Genomic DNA, 22,941 nt, shown 5'->3' with positions numbered 1-22,941 from the left:
TGACCCTCATGCCATCCCAGTTTTAGTCTTCATTTCTTCAGGTTAGCACAAACAACTTTATATTAATATGCAGTCATGTTATCATATTTGATACGCAAAAGCGTTCAGACAGGGGCGCCGCTAGCAATTTTGGGCCCTATGAAAAAATAGGGGGTCGGGCCCCCACCATACCCATTTCGCACCAAACAAAATCCAACCTACTGTAGCTATTCAAAATCTTTGTCTGTAATTGAATAATACAGAACTATTTATTCTGCTATTGTTTTGACCACAGTTATCAGTATTTATAGATACCTAAAATGTCTGCAGCTAAGATCATTTATAGTGCAATGTAAATTTAATGAAAAATACAGTACATTAAATCAAATATTCAGAGAAAATGCAACATTCTTAAAGATTAAAGATAAATGTGACCATGCCTGTGAAAACCCAGCTGAAGTATTTCTTTGTATTTACTGTTTTCCGCATAAAATCATCCTATATAATGTTAAGAACCTTTTTTTGAAAATATAAACTTGATATCTTTAATATTGACTGAGTAATGTCATGTCACCGATTGAAATCATAGTGAAATTAATGCTTGAAATTAAACTGTGATGCTTTTTATCTCACAATAAGATTTGAGGCTTTAGTCTGATTTTCACAGACAGTCTCAGTGACATACTGTATACTTGAGCTACACACACGACATTGAGGGGACGAACTGATGAGATCATAACAAGGCGTGGTGAGCGTGAACCTGCTTACATCACGAGGCATTTTTTGGACCCAACATCCAATACAAAAATTCAACTGCAGTAGCCACCGTTTAACCTGAAGAGGGCAGCACTCAGACGTTTTTACACCAGTATTGAAACACTTTATATCCAAATGTCAAAAAACTAATAAAATCAATGAACAGCACTAATAAAACCCCATTCTTACAGATCATTAACTAAAAAAAGTTGGTTTAGGGTTTAGTTACTCTTTAAGAAAACAGCTATACTGTTATTAAATGATTCTTCAGACTGTTTTTTTAATCAACGGGGCTCTAAAATGAAATGAATGACAACTGTAGCAGATTACGACATAGATTTCCATTGATTTCTTAACCCCAGTGTTTCCCATACATAGGCTCTACTTGGGCGCTGCGCCCAGGTAAATTGCGACCCGCCCAGGTAAAAAAAAATCACTTTACGAATTTCCGTATTTTCTGAACTCGACTGGATGACCCGTGTTGTGGAGAGAGAGAGAGCGCGCGAAAGAGAGAGCGCGAGAGAGAGAGCACGAGAGAGAGGTGGGGGTCGGGTGACCGTGAAGATGATGCACGCGTCATAAACTCATCATCCAGCGCGGCAAACTGGATCAACCGCAGCAGCACATACGGAGCAGCCAGGGAACACACTGCGACCAATATGGTCGCATATGCTTATATGCATATGTGTTTATAGCATCTAAGTTGGCTTCATTTTGCGTGCATGCACGTTGTGTCTCTCCGGTTGAGTGTCCGTTCACGTGCTCTCTGAATTGGGCGCGACGCGAAGCAACCTCAGTGTCACATTGTATCCTTTCATGTTTCTGAACTTGAGCAGAGTTTTACCATTAGAGGTCTTTCTTCACTGAGGACGCGGGACTCGTACGGTTCCGGGTTTATATTTTAAATGGTCAGATGGGTTCATTACTTCGGGTCCCAAGTCTGATTAATATTGTGTGTAAAACCCGAGTCGATCGGAGAACGGCCGTGAGCGCTACCGCGCTAAAGCTCGAGTGCTGTTTTAGCGTGCCTCCGGTTTCTATGGCGATAGCAACTGGCTCTTGTCACGACCACGCGCCGCTTCATTTTCTTTATCCCATTTTTTAATAATCTTACTATTAATAGACAATATCTTTACTAAAATCTAAACAGTTTGCACAGAGATTGTAGCAAAAAACAGTGCTAATACTGAATGAGCAAAGCTCTAGCTGACTCAGGATATAAAAAACGCAAAGCTGTAATGTAAAGTCTGTCATTGGGACAGCAAGTAGACTTTTAAATCTGAAATAATTAGTGGATTAAGCTTTTTTTAATCGGCAAAAGAGAAATAGAAAGCAGAAGCAGTAAAAGTGCCTATCTTATATAAGTTATTAACATTATAACATCAGTCACATTTATAATCTATAGACCTGCACTGTCTATATAGGCTATAGTATACATAGTATTGTATATAATTGAGTTTGATAAAAGGGGTCATCAAATTGCTTCATATATCAGTGCAAAAACATAAAGTGTTTTTGTGGTGCTTTGACAAACAGTGTCAGCTTTGTTTATGGCAAAAAAAGTTTGGGGTGGTTAGATTAATGAACTATAATGTGAAATTAATATGAATGTTTTATAAATCAAAGTATTGTGTTGTGTCACACATTATTAGTTCTTTGTTACATGTATAGTAGACCATTTTTTGTCGGTGGATAATAATGATTGCCCTTTTCACCAGCTACCACCACAAGTAAATTTCAGATCTGTGGGTTAATATACATAACTGGACTAGTTTAGCCTTAGTTTCATTTCAGTTTTATCACAACCAACTCGATTCACGACTGCATAAAAATCCTTCCTTGGCATATTGCGTTACAAAACTAGTGTGTAAATGATTGCATTTCTAGTTTATGTTAATTAGCTTATACGGGGTACGTTAATTAAACAGCTGATAAGGGCTGACTTCGCGTTAGAATCATAACACAAAACAGGGAACGTAAATCACCTTGTGTTTTTTTTAAACTGAGGTGAACAGAGCGAAGACTTTACAGTGGAAAGAAAACTACATTGTATTGCTCCAGCGTCACATTGTGTAAACTGCATTTATAGTAAGGAAGTGCACATATGCAGATATCATAGAAATAGCAGTAAATACACACACCTTGCTCTCTTGTGAAGTTCACTCCGCACTGTGAGACCGTGGATTGAAGACGGCGCTAAAACGCAGAGTAAATACGGGGCGGAGCTAAGAGGGCTCATCTTAATAAGGAGGTTGCGTGTGCGGCACAGTTGGCTGGGGCCCTCAAAAGTTCATGGGCCCTTAGAATCGTCCTAACTTCCCCCCCTTACGGCGCCCCTGCGTTCAGAAAAGCATCCGCCCATCATCAGTGTTCGTGTAGCTCAGTTGGTAGAGCACTGCATTAGCGGCACAGCGGTCATGGGCTCGATCCTCAGGGAACACTCGTACTGATCAAATGTATATCTAAGTTGTAATAAGCTGTAAGTGCATTTGGATAAAAGCATCTGCCAAAGTGCATGAATGTAATGTAAATCATCCAAATGACTTCAGTGAGTTGAAAATTTGTCTTCTACGTGAATGTATGTTTGTGTTTTATTCAGATTTACCACACTCTAAATTGCTGGGTTGAAAATTTGGGTCAAATAGAGACAAACACAGCTGTTGGGTTAAATTAACCCTGAAATTTACAACCCACTGTGTTGGGTTTGCCCCTTTTAACAAACACTAAAACAAACCTAGTTAGCTGAAAATAACCCAGATTTTAGCACATAAAGTGTGACCCTGGACCACAAAACCAGTCTAAAAGGGATCTGAAAGATTCATTAATAGGTATTTGTTAGGATAGGACAATATTTTGCCATATGAAAATATAGAATCTGAAAGTGCAAAAAAATCTAAATATTAAGAAAATCGCCTTTAAATTTGTATAGATGAAGTCCTTAAAGAGGACATTTCACAAGACTTTTTAACAATGTAAAATAAATCTTTGGTGTCCCCAGAGTACATATGTGAAGTTTTAGCTCAAAATATCGTATAGATAATTTATTATAACCTATTAAAATTGACACTTTGTAGGTGTGAGCAAAAATGTGATGTTTTTGGGTGTGTCCTTTTAAAAGGGACAGTAAGTAGGATTTTAAGTGTTTTATTAATGAAAATCAATGTCTTTATTCATAAATATGTCCTCATGGGTGTCAAATGACCTCTGCCAGTGATCTGGCTTTTCTTGTAAGCTTAGAATTTCTTCTCTTTACTTGCATTGAACGGGTAAGTCCAAGGAGGCTTCCGTGTCGCTCCGCCGATAAACTATAATAGCAGAGAGGGACAAAAAGCACTAGCCTACCAACGCGTTTCCACAACGCGTTTTCATTCAGAACACGTGAACCAGCTGAAACGGACACGGAGATCAGTGAGTTCATAACAGCTACCGTAGTTGCAACATGCATTTGAAAAGGAAAGGCGCTAGAGAGCACTATTCGTTTGAATGCAAACTACAATTTCACCACTAGATGGGGTAAATACTACTTACTGTCCCTTTAAATGCAAATGAGCTGATCTCTGCACTAAATGGCAGTGTCATGGTTGGACAGTGCAGATTAAGGGGCTGATCACCCCTTTGAATGATTTTCTATGGGCAGTGAAATGTTTGTGCGCGCCGGACGGCTTGTGTTTTTTGCTGCCTACCACAGCACGCGCTTTTGAAGGAGCGCTGACTGAGAGTCATTTGCTTCTTTACATTGTCCAATTGAATGAGAGGAGAGGCGGGCCTTCCGTTATGGTGACAGAAGTTAAAGTTGTTTAGTGACAAGAACAACCGGACTCCACTCACTGTCTCCTGTGTGTTTGTGCACCTCTCACCCTCGATCAAGGTCAGAGCAAGCGTCCTCTTTTTAAAGTTCTGCTGATATGACAGTTAACAGCAAAAGAGCGCTCACGCTTCAATATTTGATTAACAAGACAGCTGACTACGTGGTTGCCTAGCGATATAAAAAGCCGCACGTCTTGCTTTTCCACGCGTTTAAAACGCGTTTGGTGTGATTGGCAGCTAATGGGTCGGTATTATCCCCTTCTGACATCACAAGGGGAGCCAAATTTCAATGAGCTATTTTTCACATGCTTGTAGAGAATGGTTTACCAAAACTAAGTTACTGGGTTTTTCTTTTTCACATTTTCTGAGTTGATAGAAGCACTGGGGGGACGCAAATAAAGCACTTAAACATGAAAAAGTCAGATTTTCATGAAATGTCCTTTTTAACAACACACATTATTACTGATAAATCATTACGCATTACTAATGACAAATGTACAAAATAACTTTATGGTACATGATCTTTACTTAATATCCTAATGATTTTTGGCATAAAAATCGATAATTTTGAACTATACAATGTATTGATGGCTATTGCTATAAATATATCTGTGCGACTTATGACTGATATTCCGTGTTGACCACAAAAGCCGCTTGTTTATGTTGTTACTGCTGTATATATATATATATATATATATATATATATATATATATATATATATATATATATATATATATATATATATATATATATATATATATATATATATATATATATATATATATGGGAAATAAACAGTGACACAATAAGGTAGTCTGTTATTGCTGTAATTGTTCGTGTGATCACTGCTTGTCATCTCTGCTGCATAGTTGCATTTTTTCCAGTTGCTGAATCTGTTACTGTATAGTTGATGTAGTGATTACTTGTGTTTCTGGCACTATGGCAACAGAGAGCATGTCTCTAATAAGATGAATCACAAACTTGATCCCTGCATGATCTAATGTGTCGTGTCTTATTAATTTACTGTCATGCATTGTCTGCAACACATTTCTTCTCCCTCTTTGCGTTTTGTCCCTATTCACTGCTGTTAAAGAAACTCTTAAGCCTCTTAAAAGTCATTGTCCAAACTGCTAACAATTTTGGACCATTTCTAAGAATTTTCTTAGAATTTTGTCACTAGGAGCAACTCTTTGCACTTAGATTTTCCTTGAATATGGGCTCAGATGGACAAAAAAGATCCACCAGTACAAAAATGAGTTAAAGCGCTTTATAGATTTTTTAAAGAACACATATTTTTGTCTTGAAGATTTAAAGACACATGTAATTTTCACAGCTAAAGGTCACAAAACAATAACAAAGGTGTAGCTTGATGACGCTGTAAAGGAGCATGGAATGATGGGAGTTATAGTCTTCGTCTTCACTTCCACTGTAAATCAATTCAGGAGGGATTCACAAATCAAGTTCATGGATGACATAATGAAATAAAGTTTTATAACTCTTACATTATAGTTTCCATTGCAGATTTGCATAAAACTGTAGTGTTATTTTCTAAATGTCTACAAAGAATATTGCAAAATAATGGCATTTCCAATAATCAATGATATGTGAATGAAACATAGTTTTTCCTCTCGCGATAAGTAGTCATTCCAAACATCACATAACCTGATGTTGGTAGGTTTACTAATATCACATCCACTACACTAGGCGAATGAGACGTAAGAGTTTTATCCAAACACAATGCCAAGGAAAGCCCCTTATACTTAGGAGTTGCAATGTATAAGTGTTTTTTGGAGGTATTAGTACATTATTTTAAATCAAAGAGATGTAGGAGTGTTATCCAAACATTAATGCCAAGGAAAGCCCCTTACACTTGGGAGCAGACACATAAAATGCGATAAACTGTTTCCATTGCATTTTTGCGAAATATACCTTTTTCGAATTTTCCAAATTTTTTTGCAATACATGGGAGTTTTTGCGAAATTGACACCGTATTTTCACAATATCAATTTGCACAATTTAAAGGTGACATAGAATGATTGAACGGGGTATTTATCCTTGTTCTGTGATGTGACGTAGACAAAACATTTTTTGTTTGTGTCTGTAATGCCTTAGAAGCTTCCTAAAAACCTCTCTCAGATAGCTCTATTAGGGTGGGGGATTTTAAACAAGTGGTTTTGCACCTATTTGGCTCCCCCTACTGGCTTAACTTGCAATCTCATTACTGATTGGGTGACTTTGCTGCCACTCAAAAAATTTAGCCAATTATTTTAAAGTGGAGGGGCAGTTAGGTGCCTGTGATGTCATAAGCATCAGTTTTTTAGATTGGGTCGTTTTCTGGCTGACATTTCTAAAAGAGGAATTTCTATGAGACTGAGATATTTAGCATGTCTAGAAATGTTTGTATGTTCGTGAATGCGGGAAAACTACCATTATTCATCAAAGACAAGGTAAAAATGGGTTTTCATTCTCTGTCCCCTTTAAATGGTAATGGAAACCCAGCTATTGTGGCTGGCTTGTAGGCTTGGGCGGTAATATGGTATACCACGGGATCTAAAAATAGCAAAAGTGTCAGTTTCAATACCGTCATACAGTCATAAAAAACAATGCTCTTATACAGCAGACAAGGATCAAATATTAAATATAATTTATTTAATGCCTAAAAATGGTATGCGTGGTTTTCATCACATGACAGTGTGGAGGAGAAAGTGACCGGGGGGAAGATGGCGAGTCGCGCACCGAGTGACCGGTTCTCAAAAAAGAACACAACTTCTGCATCTTAGCATTATTTCGGGTTCAGACCGAACGAGAATGGAGAGGCGGTAAATACGGACGAGGCAAATTGTGCAACAAAAAGGTGACCGCGAATGGGTCTGACCGCTGTCTGAGCCTTACGTCATAATTTTATAATTACTCCCGGTAATTCTGTATACCGAGGTAAAATATGGAGGAGGTTTGACGGTATCAAAAAATGGATACCGCCCAAGCCTAGTGGCTTGATAGATTAGAAACTAGTGGTATGCTAGACACTTCAAATACTACTGCTGCATACGTCACTGCTCAAATCAATCAGTGTATGATTCACAGACGATGCGAGGAGGAGGAGGGAAGTTACACAGGTTAAAATTTATGTATTTCTCTAGATTCAAACATTAAGGATAACGTCAGTACGCAAGTGAACATAATGTATAACACACTGCATTTGTCATATAAATGATGCTTTGCAAGGCTGCTTGTGTACGTTCTGGCTATAGACTGTATGCATTGACCTAAACTTGAGCTTTATTTTTTACCACATTCTTTTACCAAATAGTATTAATAATAAGGGGTTATACAATGATAAAGGTATAGCGTTCCTGGTCGTCCTGGTCTTTTGCAGTATATTATTTTAAGAATTTTGTTTTATTCTGTTTTAGATGCAGCCAATGGGCCGAGTGGTCCAGGTTACAGACCTCCACCCAGAACAAGAGAAGTGGTGATTAACGGTCAGACAGTCAAACTAAAATACTGTTTTACCTGCAAGATCTTCAGACCACCACGGACTTCACACTGCAGTCTGTGTGACAACTGTGTAGGTAAGCGTGCACAGATATGCTTCATCATGATGTTTATTTTAGTTTGGCTCCTGCAACGATGTGCTAACATCAGATTTTCCTCTTCAGAGAGATTCGATCATCACTGCCCGTGGGTTGGCAACTGTGTGGGACGGAGGAACTATCGTTTCTTCTACCTGTTTATCCTCTCGCTCTCGTTCCTCACCATCTTCATCTTCGCCTTCGTCATTACACACGTCATACTGAGTAAGAGCATTAACCACCTACTTCCTTATATAATATCACTCTTCAGTCCCACAACACATCATCTCACTTATAACATGATTCAGATAATAAACAGTTCCCGGTTCATTTCAGTTTGGACATAAGTAATTCAGCGTTATGAACCACTACACCACATAACAAACTGTTAAGGTGGAGCTGGGTTTGGTTGATAAAGGAAGTCGTTCTGGTTGGTTAGTTAGCACTTCAGCATCCACAACACAACATATGCTGGCCATCGCAACCTTTAAAAAGGGGAATGTCTTGTAAAAATGCTCACTTACGTGTCTTTTCCTAGAAAAATAATTGTGGTTTTTAACACGAACCTCACAAACTTGGCTTTATTTTTTGTTTAAAACAAGTACAAACCATTTCTTAACAGGGTCCGAAGAAAAAAACGTGCTATTAAAGCCACAATATGTACGATTTTTATCATAAAATAGGGTTGTATAGTAGTTTATGGCTGTAGAAACTATGGCAACACGAGTGGACAAGCGCTAATTCATTAATAATGAATTAGCGCTTGTCCACTCGTGTTGCCATAGTTTTTTTTATGCCATTCATAATGATTATGAATGGCATAAAAAAAATGTGATCAAACGTACAAATAATAAAACATTCATTCATTCATTACCTTATCCGTGAGCATGATTACCGAATTTCATACGTCTCTGGATGGTGAAAACAACGGCCCTGTCCCAAGTGGCACACTCCGGACCTGTTGACTTCCTCACTTTGAGGAGTCCACACTTTGATGACATCATGTAGTGCAGACTTTAGGGACCCTTGACGTGAGTTCACGGGGTGGAACCCGAGTCGTATTTTGGGATTGCTTTTTCGCAAGGACCTCTGGGTTGATAAAGTGCCTGATGCATGCAGCAATGCGGGCTTCGCCGAAGACGCATCAAGGGTGCAAAGGGGGCGCTGATGAGCACACTTTGGAGCGTAAAAATGACAGATGGGACACCCTACGGACTCGTAGACTAAGCGAGCATGCGCAATTGAAGGCCACAAGACCGAAAGTCCACATGAAGTGCACCATTTGGGACAGGGCCAACATCTCCCATCGTTCCGCTCTTCTTCATAACATCATTAAAGGAATAGTCTACCCTTTTGCCATATTAAACTATGTTATTACCTCAACCTAGACTAATTAATTCATACCTATCTTTTTTCGATGCGTGCACTGTACAGCGCGTTGTGAATGTGTTAGCATTTAGCCTAGCCCCATTCATTCCTATGGTACCAAAAAAAAGTTTTATTTGTATGTAACAGTCTTTAAATAGGGAAAACACGGAAGTGTTTGGTGGCTTCCCTGTTTGGTACCATAGGAATGAATGGGTCTAGGCTAAATGCTAACACATTCACGACGCACTGTACAGTGCACGCATTGAAAAAAGATAGATATGTATGAATTCGTCTAAGTTGAGGTAATAACATAGTTTAATATGGCAAAAGGGTAGACTATTCCTTTAAGTTTTGTCATTGTTACTGTGTAATAGCGACCTCTAGTGGTGAAAATCCTACATATTGTGGCTTTAATTATGATTTTTGGTTGATGTTTAAATACTTTGACACTAAAACGCAGCAGTCTATACGACTTGATTCTTACAGCGGCATTCATTGTTTGAATTCGCTTTAAAATTGTACAGTAGGCTCTTTGTGTATCTGTACAGTACGATGCAGGTTCTCATCGATTGGCTCTTCTTCTTGGCCCTTGACTGACAGCGAGAAGTCATGAACTTGCTGACATATCAGTTTCTTCACACAGTGACGAATGATGAAGAGACTGTAAACCTGAGCTCAGCTCTGTTTACTGCACAAAACTGATCGATCAGACCAAGAGGACAGGGTTATACTGAGGTTACTGTAGTGATAGATGACTCCTGTATGATGTTTATTAGACAGGACACTCTCACTGTGGCATTATTTACTCGCCAATCTCTCCTGAGATGCCCTCTCTCGAGACCATTAGTGTTAAACACAGCAGATGACTTCTCATTTTTACTGGATGAATGGTAGTCTATTAAAATGTGTACTTTTTGTGATGATGGACGGGCTTTAAACGCGTTGCCACTATTTGGTGCCATTACAAAGCTTTGAAGAGGCAGGAAATTATTTAATATTACCGTAAAAGTATTACTAGGATGGCATTAAGGTGAGTAAATTGCTACTGAGGCATTCAAGTATTCTGTATCTATGGTTAATAGCTGCATCTAGGTATGGCGTCTCTATGGCTAAAGCATCTTAAAGCAGCTGGGTTATTTCTTATTCCAGCATCTTCCAGCTCAATATGCCGCATGCCATTTCATATGAGAGTTTCATGTTTCTATGACAGTTTTTCTTTGTTACATAAGCAGTTGTTTTCCTGCAGGATCCAACAGGACCGGCTTTCTCAGCGCTCTCAAAGACAGCCCAGCTAGATATCCTTTCACTAAAGTGTATGTGTGTGTGGGAAGAAACTATTTCTGGATTTCACACCTCCAGAACTCAATTGCAGAAAAGCAGATCACCGACAATGATTCTCTCTCTCTCTCTCTTCTTTGCTAAGTCTCTGTAGCTCTCTCTTTTCAGTGGATTGTAATATGTTATTAAATACGGTCGGTGGAAAGTCTGAGATTGGCTTGAGGAAGAAGAAATCTCCTCTGTAAATCTGCGACACAGTGATTTTGTGTAGCATAGTTGAGACTAGCTTGCTGCTCACACATTTATATTTAAGCATTTGGCAGCGGCTTTTATTCAAAGTGATGTAATGCATTACAAGCTATACTCAAATCAGCCTCCAACGTGTATTCACGAAAGCAGCACATAATGCATTTGTTAAAAACAGATAATTTACTCACCACCATGTCATCCAAAATGTTGATGTCTTTCTTTGTTCAGTCGAGGAGAAATTATGTTATTTGAGGAAAACATTCAAGATTTTTTCACATTTTAATGGACCCCAACACTTAACTCAACAGTTAAAAGTTTTTTTCAACGAAGTTTCAAAGGACTCTAAACGATCCCAAACGAGGTCTTATCGAGCGAAACGATTGTCATTTTTGACAAGAAAAATAAAAAATATACACTTTTAAACCACAACTTCTCTTCTTCAAAAGAAGAAGGCCAGCGCGACCTCACATAAATGCGTAGTGACGTAGAAAGATCACATGTTACATATATGAAACGCACATTTGCAGACCATTTTAAACAATAAACTGACACAAAGACATTAATTAGTATCATTCGACATACAACAACGTCGGTACGGTCCGCTTTCTCCACACTTGTAAACACAGGGGCGTAGTTTCGCATACATCATCCGTGACCTCTTGACGTGATGACGTATTACGTGAGGTCGCACTGGCACGTCACAGGACCGGAGATAGACGAGAAGTTGTGGTTTAAAAGTGCATTTTTTTATTTTACTTGTCAAAAATGACAATCGTTTCACTAGATAAGACCCCTATGCCTCATTTTGGATCGTTTAGAGTCCTTTGAAACTCTTTTGAAAAAAACTGTTGAGTTAAGTGTTGGGGTCCATTTAAGTCCATTAAAATGAGAAAAATCCTGGAATGTTTTCCTCAAAAAACATAATTTCTTCTCGACTGAACAAAAAAAGACATCAACATTTTGGATGACATGGTGGTGAGTAAATTATCTGGATAGTTTTTTTAAGAAAATGGACTAATCCTTTAAACACTGGCATTGTGCTTTAGCAATATTGTAGTTATATGTACAGCTCTAGAAAATTCAGCGTGTGGCCCCTATTTTGTACGGCACATTCCTTTGCGGCCCCCCCAAAAAAAATTTATGACAAAAATCAGTTCTAAAACTTCTAATTAACCAAACATATGAAATTATACAAAGTAGTGCTGTTGGTTATTTTTTAAGTTTAATTACACAGAATTCATGATAAATTAATGTATTTTAGAAAATGCCATTAAACTGGGGCTCCCCTGGCACCATCTCACGTCCCCCCTAGGGGCCCGGACCCCAGTTTGAGTGGGTAATTCATGACCAAATTTTCATTCATACTAATGTTACTTATGAAATATATTGACATTATGTAAGAGAGATGTGCTGATGTACTTGCTGCAAAAGGTGAACACACCAAATATTAAAGTGGAAAAATATTTGTTGTGCTCAGAGCAACCATCATCATCAAATTAAATCATGTTTTGGAGACCAAAAATAACAATATTTTCTGATCTGTCAGGTGTTTTAATAATTTTGGCCACCACTGTATATGTATGAGACAGACGGATGGACAAAAAGGGAAAACGTGTATATGTAACCTTGCTTTTCAAGTTCATTGTTTTTGTTTAAGGGTGTTTGTGTTTTTACTGTGAGACAGAACCCAAGCAGTAATTGAGAAATAATTTCCTGCATGTCTTCATCTCTCTGTCTTTATGTAAACCTAGAGGTATTTAATGTCCATTTACACAAGCCAGCAGTTTTGATAATCCTTAATATCTGTGGTGTTGATCCAGATTTGTCTTTTCCTTAACATCTGCACTGTTCTGGAGGTGGTGGTGTGCTTTTTCTCTGTCTGGTCTATTGTAGGTCTGTCAGGGTTTCATACTTACCTGATCAGCTCCAACCAGACCACCAATGAAGATGTGAGTGTTACTCTTTCTATTGATCTCATTTCAGTAGTTCAAACTCGTTGTTGTTACAAAAGTGAATTTACATCATCATAAAAGCCAGACATTATGATCTTATTTCTGTCTGACTGTATTTAAAGTGCTGTTCATCTCTGTGGCTCTCTCAGTATCTCGCTGTCTGCTCTCATGTTGCCTTTTTGTCCCTCTATATAGTTCTCAATGTTTACATGAATGTTTCAGATCAAAGGTTCATGGTCATCCAAACGAGGCAAAGGGAACTACAATCCCTACAGCTACGGAAACTTCATCACTAACTGCTGCGCTGCACTGTGTGGACCTCTGCCGCCGAGGTAAACCCAACACCACTTCATATGTTCACTGTTTTATTATCTGCTTCTGTATAGATACATACTGTAGATAGAAATAGATATGGACAGGAGAGAGAGACAGACGGAAGAGAGAGAGACAGACAGACGGAGAGAGAGAGACAGACGGAAAGAGTGAGAGAGAGAGAGAGAAACAGACAGACGGAGAGAGCGAAAGAAAAGACAGACAGAAAGACAGAGAGAGAGAGAGAGAGACAGACAGACGGAGAGAGAGCGAGAGAGAGAGACAGACAGACAGAGAGAGAGAGACAGACAGACGGAGAGCGAGAGACAGACAGACGGAGAGAGAGAGACAGACGGACGGAGAGCGACAGGCAGGTGGAGACAGAGAGCGACAGGCAGACGGAGAGAGGGAGCGACAGACAGACGAATGGAGAGTGAGAGACAGACAGACGGAGAGAGACAGACAGACAGGCAGGCAGACTGAGAGAAAGACAGACCGACAGAGAGAGAGAGCGACAGGCAGACAGACGGAGGGCGACAGACAGACAGACGGAGAGCGACAGACAGACAAACATACTGACGGAGAGCGACAGCCAGACATACTGACGGAGAGTGACAGCCAGACATACAGACGGAGAGCGACAGACGGAGAGCGACAGACAGACGGATGGAGAGTGAGAGACAGACAGACGGAGAGAGACAGACAGACAGGCAGGCAGACTGAGAGAAAGACAGACCGACAGAGAGAGAGAGCGACAGGCAGACAGACGGAGGGCGACAGACAGACAGACGGAGAGCGACAGACAGACAGACATACTGACGGAGAGCGACAGCCAGACATACTGACGGAGAGTGACAGCCAGACATACAGACGGAGAGCAACAGACGGAGAGCGACAGACAGACAGACGGAGAGCGAGTGACAGACAGACAGACAGAGAACGAGAAACAGACAGACAGACGGAGAGCGAGTGACAGACAGACAGACAGACAGACAGACAGACAGACAGAGAGCGAGCGAGAAACAGACAGACAGACAGACAGACAGACAGATAGATAGATGGATAGGGGAATGGATAGAGAGAGATAGGGAGATGTATAAAGATATGGGGGGATGTACAGGGAGATATGGGGATGGATGGATATGGAGATCGATAGAGAGATAGACACGGAGCATGATAGACAGACAGACAGGCAGATAGATAGATATAAACTATAGATGAATAGATAGATATAAACTATGGATGAATAGATAGGTATAAACTATGGATAGAAAGATAGGGGGATTGATAGGGGGATGGATGGTAGATAGAATGGATGGATGGATGCACAGACAGACAGACAGATATAAACTATGGATGAATCGATAGATATAAGCTATTGATGGATGTATAGGGAGGTGGATGGATCAGCCAATCAATATACAACTATAGACGGTTTCATCGGACACACATGCGGTGACGACATAAGCATCTGGTCCAAACTTCCGGTTTCTGTTTATTGGTCTGACTAGTTGAATTCTTGAACAAATACCTCATCGAAAATAACAAATGTTTTGGTTTTCTAGGTAATCTATGTGTTGTTGATTTTGCTTGTTATATAAATAAACTACCTTAAAAGGACTTTGTTGTTATTTATTCTTAGCGGAGTTTACCGGAAGTTACGTGTTGACCACGAAAGCTGCTTGTTTATGTTGTTACTGCTGAAACCGTCTATAGAGAGTATAGATACAGACAGACAGATAGTTTGGGAGATGGATGAATGGACGGATGGATGGATCAGCCATATATTCCATGTGTAAAAAACCTTCATATACAATGCTTACTATACAAATATAGCATACTGCAAAAGTTTCTTTATATCAAAAAATTGTGTGGCTTGCATTTATTTTATTTCTCTATCAAAGATTTTAATTTGCGAGTTCACAGAATGAAGTCTTTTTTTAAGTCAGATATTTATCAACTTAAACTCCATCTGAAATCTTTACCCAGGCACGATATATCAGCTTGTATTGTGCTGATCTCGTAAAACGAGTATTGACCTCAGCAGTTCTCTCCACCTTCGGCTTTCTTACTTTAGGAAGTGTGAATATGTTGGATCACGGAAGTATATTCCTGAATTGGTGTCTGCTGACGTCAAAACACTCTCACACACCCACACCAGAGCTCAATACGCCATTAATGAGTTTCACATGGAGCCAGGAACACAAAGCAGAAGTGGGCACAGCATCGCTCGCTGCCATCTGCTCTGTGTGTGTGGGTCTGTTCGGTCGGAGGAGGACTCCGCCGGTTCCTCCACCCACGCGTCTTGACTCATCATCTGAATTAATAATCCTGTTCCTATCTCTCTGCAGTTTGATTGACAGAAGAGGGTTCGTCCAACCAGATACCCCACAGCCTGTGACCCAGGCTAACGGTAACAGCGCCTGTCCGTCCAGTCAGGTTCAGAGTCATATGGTAAGTCGACTGTACTCTGTCCTCTCTCCGTGTGTGTGTGTGTGTGTGTGTGTGTGTGTGTGTGTGTGTGTGTGTGTCCATCTGTTGTCATTCATTGTAATGGAGCTGTACAAACAACAGCTAACTTTTTAGCACAGTAGGAATGATAGGTGCATAAAATTATTTGAAATATGGCTAGTGTCAATCTTATTTATTACGTTGGGTCAAAACTGGATGAACCCATTATATTTGACCCAGCAATGGGTTAAAGCAATCTAGCGTTGTTTAAATTATATCCCAACAAGCTGGGTTCGTCCATTTTAACCCAACATTTTAAGAGTGTATAGATTAAGAACAGATGAATGAGTCACATTAAAACAAGTCCAGTCCTCTGAATGTGTTTGAATGTGTTTTTGTGTTTGAGTTTTCCTGTAGTGCAGTGGTTCTCAAACTTTTCGGCGTGACCTTAGACCAGATTTGAATTAAACATAACATAATTGAATATAAAATGTAATGCTAAATTGCACCTAATCTGCTGTAGTGCTGTAGTTGTCTGTAATTCCCATTATGTGATGATTTTCGTCTTTTTAGTATAACACAGTGATGTTTTACATTAGAAATGTTATAACAGAATGATTTTTTTTATATATAATAGCACAAAGGAAATACGACAAACATTATCATTATGAGTAAATTGCTTTGCTGTTTTCCTCACATTTGTTAGTCGCTTTAAAGGAATACTCCAAGTTCATAAAAAATAAATTCTGATCATTTACTCACCCTTATGTCATCCAAGATGTTTATGTCTTTATTTGTTCAGTCGAGAAGAAATAAAGTTTTTTGAGGAAAACGTTCCAGGATTTTTCTCTATATAGTGGACTTTAGTGGACCTCAACAGTTTACTGTTTCAATGCAGATTAAAATAGCAGTTTCAAAATGATCCCAAATGAGACTTAAGGGTCTAATCTACAAAAACAATTGTCATTTTTGCCAAAAGAGTACTTTTAAACCACAACTTCTCGTCTTGCACTAGCCATGATGTATGCAAAACTACTGCCCTGCTGTTTACAAGTGTGAAGAAAGAGGATCGTTCTGATGTTGTTGTAGGATTGATACTAATTAATGTCTGTGTGTCAGTTTATTGTTTAAAATGGTCCGCAAGTGTGCACTTCACATATGTAACACGTGACCTTTGGACTAGGGCTGTGCAAAAATATCGATACCGCTAACTATCATGATAAAATTTTCCACGATAGTGTATCGATATTTCGATCTCTACTATCGGTATTTTAAAAAAGCTCTTTGTGCGTCAAACGAGCTCCTCCGCCACTGCTGTAGTTGTCGCAGTCCAGTTGTCTGTCATATACGGCCATTCAGCCAATGTCTCCGAAGTTAGCGGGAGTAAAAAATGGCAGAAAATGTAAAAACATCTGCTGCTTTCAAAGCCAACGTGTGAAAGCACATTGGCTTAAAAAAGTAAAAAAAATAGCTCCATTGCAAAGGATTGCAATGTATAGCAAAAGCAGCACATCGTATCGTCATACATTTTACCATGACCCATGTACCGTGATATGTATTGCATCGTGAGGCCCATGCCAATACCCAGCCCTACTTTTGACGTGATTGCGTAATACATAGGGTCGCGCTGGCGCATCACACGGCTAATGCAGGACAAGAAGTTGTGGCTTAATAGTACATGTTTTTGTTTTTTTGTGTGAAAATGAGGATGGTTTTGCTAGATAAGACTCTTAAGTGCTAAGTATACCTTTTTTCTGTGCGTGCACACGTCTGCACAGCTTTCCAAGTATACTCATCGCAGCTACGCCCAGATGGTCGCGTTCGACAGGTACCGCAATACAAATAATCTTATTTAACTTATTACTCTACCAGGCCGTCACGGCAGCACTGATTTGCAACATTTACAGGACATAAAAAAAATTAGGATAGATTAAGAAAATAGCGGCCCCACCATTGCAAACACAGTTTAGAACAAACAACAAGAAAACAAAGAACAGGAATCAAACATTATGGTGACCAAAATGCTCCACAGCTTTCTGTTCTTGGAAGAAGAAAATAGAACAAGAAAAGATGATGGTGTGTGTGCAAACGCTGTCTATTGCCTTTGTGTAATTGTTTGGAGTGTAGGGTTTTATCTCAACATTTTCACGCGCATGCGCTGTCGTACGCAGACTTTCCGCGTGGTCTCAAATTTTTGGGCAGCACGGGGACGGTGCGTGCGGACGACTGTGGACCCTCCTGATGACGAAAGTGACGTCATGCGAATGTCCCTAGTATTCCTTCGGCTTTATGCCACGGTTGGGATCATTTAGAGTCATTTAAAGCTGTAAACTATAAGGTCCATTATATGGAGAAAAATCTTTTCGACTGTAGAAAGAAAGACTTAAACATCTTGGATGACATGGGGGTTTGTAAATGATCAGGATTTTTTTAATGAAAGTGAAGTAATCCTTTAAAAAAATGCATGTGCTAAATACCTAAATGTGTAAATACCTTGATGATTCTAAAAATTGTTGTCTGTTATTGTCTGTCTTTCTTTAAATGTCTGATCTGCGCAGCTTGACACTTTTAATCTTTCCTAATATGATAACAAAAATCTTCTTTTATTAACCCAATGCTCCAAAACCAGACATTTTTCAAAAACCAATAGCAAATTTGTGACTATGATTTTAAAATGTAGTTGTCATTAAGACAGAATGAAAGATAAAGGGATATATTAGGCATCAAGAAAGATATATAATATATAATATATATATATATATATATATATATATATTAGAGCTGGGCATAGATTAATCTAGATTAATCTCATACAAAATAAAAGTAAATTTTTTGCATAACATGTGAGTTTGTGCTGTGTGTAATTATTATGTATATATAAATATTAAATAAAAAATTTCTAAAATGTGTATATATATATATATATATATATATATATATATATATATATATATATATATATATATATATATATATATATATGTATGTATGTGTATGTGTTTAAATATACATAATATTTACACACATCACAAATTCATATATTATGCAAAAAATTACTTTTATTTTGTATGAGATTAATCTAGATTAATCTATGCCCAGCCCTAATATATATATATATATATATGTACACACCCCATTTGCTAATCCTGTTGTATGATTATAGATCCCAAAACCTTCACATGCACCACAACTTTCACATTTTTTTTCACACTTTCCACAAATTTGTATCTGATTTTAATGTATCTGCGACCATGTCAGTGTCAATCTGGAGCTTTGTGACTTCTTCTTTTTCTGTAACATTCTCTTTGTTGAGTCTGACTTTCTGCCACCTATCCTCTCTTTCTCTCGCTGTCATCCCAGTGTGCTCAGGACCAGTGCATTCAGAGCACCAAATTCGTTTTGCAGGCCGCCACCAACCCGCTCCTCCACAGCCAGCCTGTCATTCTGAGCGGAGGCCCCACCCTCCAGGCCAAAACCTCTTTGGGAGGACCGTGCTCCACTCTTGGGCCCTCTCAGCCCACGCTGCCCTCCTCTATCCCGGGCCTCAGCTGCGGAGGAGAGCTGATGGCCCTGCGGGACTCAGAGATTCACTGCCATCATCATCTGCACCATCAGCATTTCATCAGTCCGGAAGAGACGCCGTCCCCGCCCGCACCCCTGCCCTGCGCCACCCATCTGGGTCACCACGTCCACCCGGCACAGCTCTTTGATCCGGTCAGCCAAGACTCGCTCCATGAGGATTCTGTGCGGGGTTTGGTGAAGCTCAGCTCGGTGTGAGCTGTTTCTAAGACCTTGCTGCCAGAAAGCCATACTTTAATTCAATTGAGACGTCTTGTGAAGATGCAAGCAAGTCTTTCAGCTGTGGGTCATAACCGAGCTGTATTACGATTGTGGATTTATAGAGAGGAACATTGACTGTCTCTTTAATGGTTTTGGTTCTGGAAGTATTTCTCCTGTTTATCTTCTCCATAGGCATTTCAAGCCAAACCAGCTTGCTTTAAGAGTAAAAAAGCGTACTTTAATGGTGTACATAATCTTGAAACTCTTATCTTATACATTCTGTTTGTCTATGAAGAAAATCAATGGGATTTTTACATCTGGAACCCAAAAGTGTAGGCACAAGGTGGTCGACTTTAGGTGGGATCATTCGTATGAACAGTGTTCCTGTGTGACTCTATCTGTTCATTTGTGGTTCTCAAATATTACCCGAGCTGTTGGGACGATAGGGAATCACAGCAGTCTTTTGTCTGTTTGTACAGCCCGTGATTCAGATCTTCACAAAGTCGGAGAGACACAGAACTTGAATGCAACGTCACTGCCTTCTTTCTCTGGGGATCTGTCGACAACATTAGTGGTATTATCTATGATAATTATGCTTTCGTTAAATATTCGGATATGTATTGCATCAAATCTTAATCAGATGCCAACCTTATGGTCATGTGATTATGTGCCAAAAAACGGTTTACTGGTTTTCAGCAAAAATGGAATATTGTGGATGTTAATAAATTCACAAATTTTTAAGGAAGCACTGAGAGTGACTTGACTCATTTTGTTTGTTTACTAAAAAATGAAGATAAATCACATCTATGGTACATGGTTAGTCACACTGTTAAGTGAATGTATTGTTATTGGTTACATTGGGAAAAATGTGAGACGACATTGGTGCATTGTGTTAATTATAGGAGGACCTATTGGCAGAAATGCAATTTGTCGTTTTTACATACAGCCTCCTTAAATGGAAGTCAACATTTTGCAAATTTTTTACTTGATAGACAAAAATCTGTCTTAAGTGTTTCTTAAGGTAAACACTTAAAAACATCGAAGGGTACTCAACTGTGCTTTTTGACCTGACGCACCATTTATTTTAATACATTAAAAATCTATTAAGGTATTTTTGGTGTTTAGTATACTTTATTCAAGTGCCCTTATTTACTACCGAACTTGAACTATACTTTTAATTTAGTATATTTGTAGTGTAAACTTTTATTTAGCACAAAAAATAACGGTAGCACTTTATTTTACAGTACGTGTACTTACCTTGTACATATATGGTAAATAAGTTGTACTTACAGACAAAAATGTGTGGTACTTACTTTTATGTATCTACATGGTAATTAATTGGTACCATTACTGTACTTACCAATGGTACATACTTGGTAGTTATTATGTAACTGGGTAATACTTATATTACTGGGTAATAATTTGTAAGTACTGTAAAATAAAGTGCTACCATAATAACAATGTACTACTGATGTATAGTACATTCAAGTATACTTTATTTTACCTGGGTTGTGTGAGAGGATCTGTGGGCTTTTTGTTGTATTTTATGGGAACATTAGTAGATTACGGTCATAATGGATTATTAGCATACAAACTAAATGTTGTGCATTTAGTACACACACTATAGCAGGGTTCTACGTGGTGTCCGCCAAAGCACATAATAGTCTCAATTGTAATATTAATTTGTTACATATTTTTAATATTAGCTTGGCTTGTTTTACGTATGTTAACATTTTAAACAATACTAAAACATATCAACAAGTAAAATAAAATAAACAAGTAAAACAAAAAAGTTTTGAGTAAACTATATCAAAAAGTAGCCCTCCAGATTATTTTATCCATTGTGGTAGCCCTTTCTCACAAAAAGGTTGGAGACCCCTGCACTATATTGTAAACTGTCCTGTAACATGAGAATGTATTTTCTTTCTAATGCATCTAATTTTGTGTTAACAATGTAACTGTCAGTTTGATATAAATTGGGTTGCTAATTGGCACTGACTGTATATTCAGTTTATTCATCAAACTGGAAATGTAAAGTCAAGTGCATTGGATTATGAGATATAGTATGCCAGTATACAGTTAACTTTTCCACAAACTTTTTAGTGCCCTCTGGTGGATAACATTATTTTTGTGAGATTTCTAAATTCAACATCTATGCACGTAATGGAAACAAATTGTAATACAGGTGAATATTATAAACATTATCATATATTTATATAGTATACTGTGGGAAGTTTGTGTTTTTTGTAATACAATTATATTTTCTCATCAGTCATCTAATAGATTTTAAAGTAAAAGCAACATCACAAATGACCTTACATCATTCTTAGAGAAGCACAAATCAAATGTAGATCTGAACATTATTTAAAGGTGCCAAAGAATGCATGTAAATAATCTGTTAAATTTTACTCTGATATCAAGCTTTATTAAGTGCAAAAATTATCCAATTATACATGTTCATTTACAACCCTAGAATTTGCCTTTAGAATAAAATGGTCTATTATTACCTTATTTGTAAAGGTCATGAATAATAATGTTGAGCTCTGCTCACTGCTCTGATTGGCTGTTTCTTAGAGCAGCTCATTCAGTAGCTCTGTGTGTGTGTAAACAGACCTTATGTTTGAGCTGTATCAGACAAAGATACAGATTTTCATGAATAATTAATTGTTTGGAGATTGTTAATGGACGTTTCTGAGTGGGAAGTTTGTGTTTTTTCAGTATGGACCTGCAAAACCTAACTGTAACGTCAACAGTAGAACTTCAGCCACAATGCTAGCACATAGCATTAACTAGCATATAGCGCTAACAATTATTGTCATTAATTAGACTAAAAAGCCAAGCGGCTTTGCGTGACCCACCTTATCCCACTATGTTTCCCACAAGTGGGTTCCGGCCCACAGTTCAAATGTGTAAAATTGTTGGTTATTATTGCTTCCAGTCTGTGCATTTTTATTCACACATTTCCTTTCTTAGTTTGCTGTCTCCAAAAAACTTCACATCTACATTTATTTCTCTCGAGTATATACATGATTTTTCTGATGTCTGGACTTTATCATCATTGTTTTAGGAAATTTGTTTAATATGATCCAAGAATAACAGTGGAACTTTAAAATGTCACAGAATTTGGCAAATTTTGGATTCATTCATTTTTAAAACTCATACTGTAACTCATTTTCAAATGTTTTATTAATCTGCAAATAAAATGACAGCAATTTACCATCATTAAAAAAAGATAGATGAAGAAAAGTAGAACAAGAAGAAAACAACCAGAAAACAAAGACCATGAACGCAACGCTCTTCGCATCTATTTAAAGCACCTCAGACAACATCAGGGCTCACATCCGAAGCGCGCAGCCGCGCACACAGGAGCATCGGCACCGGCAGTCGTGATCACTGAACTGTGATCATGTTTAAGTGAACATAAACAGCTGGATAT

The 22,941-nt window shown here is 38.4% G+C and overlaps 1 protein-coding gene across 2 annotated transcripts in view; it reads left to right on the top strand.

The window, feature by feature from the left end:
* zdhhc14 (zDHHC palmitoyltransferase 14) overlaps positions 1-21,858 on the top strand; it is a 28,634-nt gene extending 6,776 nt beyond the window's left edge. The window contains exons 3-9 of one of the 2 annotated variants that reach the window (XM_065268789.2): positions 7,957-8,115; positions 8,203-8,340; positions 10,730-10,778; positions 12,857-12,959; positions 13,185-13,294; positions 15,626-15,728; positions 19,131-21,858. In XM_065268789.2, the coding sequence (XP_065124861.1) occupies positions 7,957-8,115; positions 8,203-8,340; positions 10,730-10,778; positions 12,857-12,959; positions 13,185-13,294; positions 15,626-15,728; positions 19,131-19,502 (1,034 nt within the window). In that variant the 3' untranslated portion in view covers positions 19,503-21,858. Of the gene's footprint in view, positions 1-7,956; positions 8,116-8,202; positions 8,341-10,729; positions 10,779-12,856; positions 12,960-13,184; positions 13,295-15,625; positions 15,729-19,085 lie in introns of both variants that reach the window. The other variant, XM_065268788.2, reaches the window with a different exon arrangement.
* The last annotated feature ends 1,083 nt before the right edge of the window (positions 21,859-22,941 follow it).

The sequence above is a fragment of the Paramisgurnus dabryanus genome, chromosome 12 (assembly GCF_030506205.2).
Source record: "Paramisgurnus dabryanus chromosome 12, PD_genome_1.1, whole genome shotgun sequence".
Taxonomy (NCBI): Eukaryota; Metazoa; Chordata; class Actinopteri; order Cypriniformes; family Cobitidae; genus Paramisgurnus; species Paramisgurnus dabryanus.
This window is presented reverse-complemented; position numbering and strand designations above follow the sequence as displayed.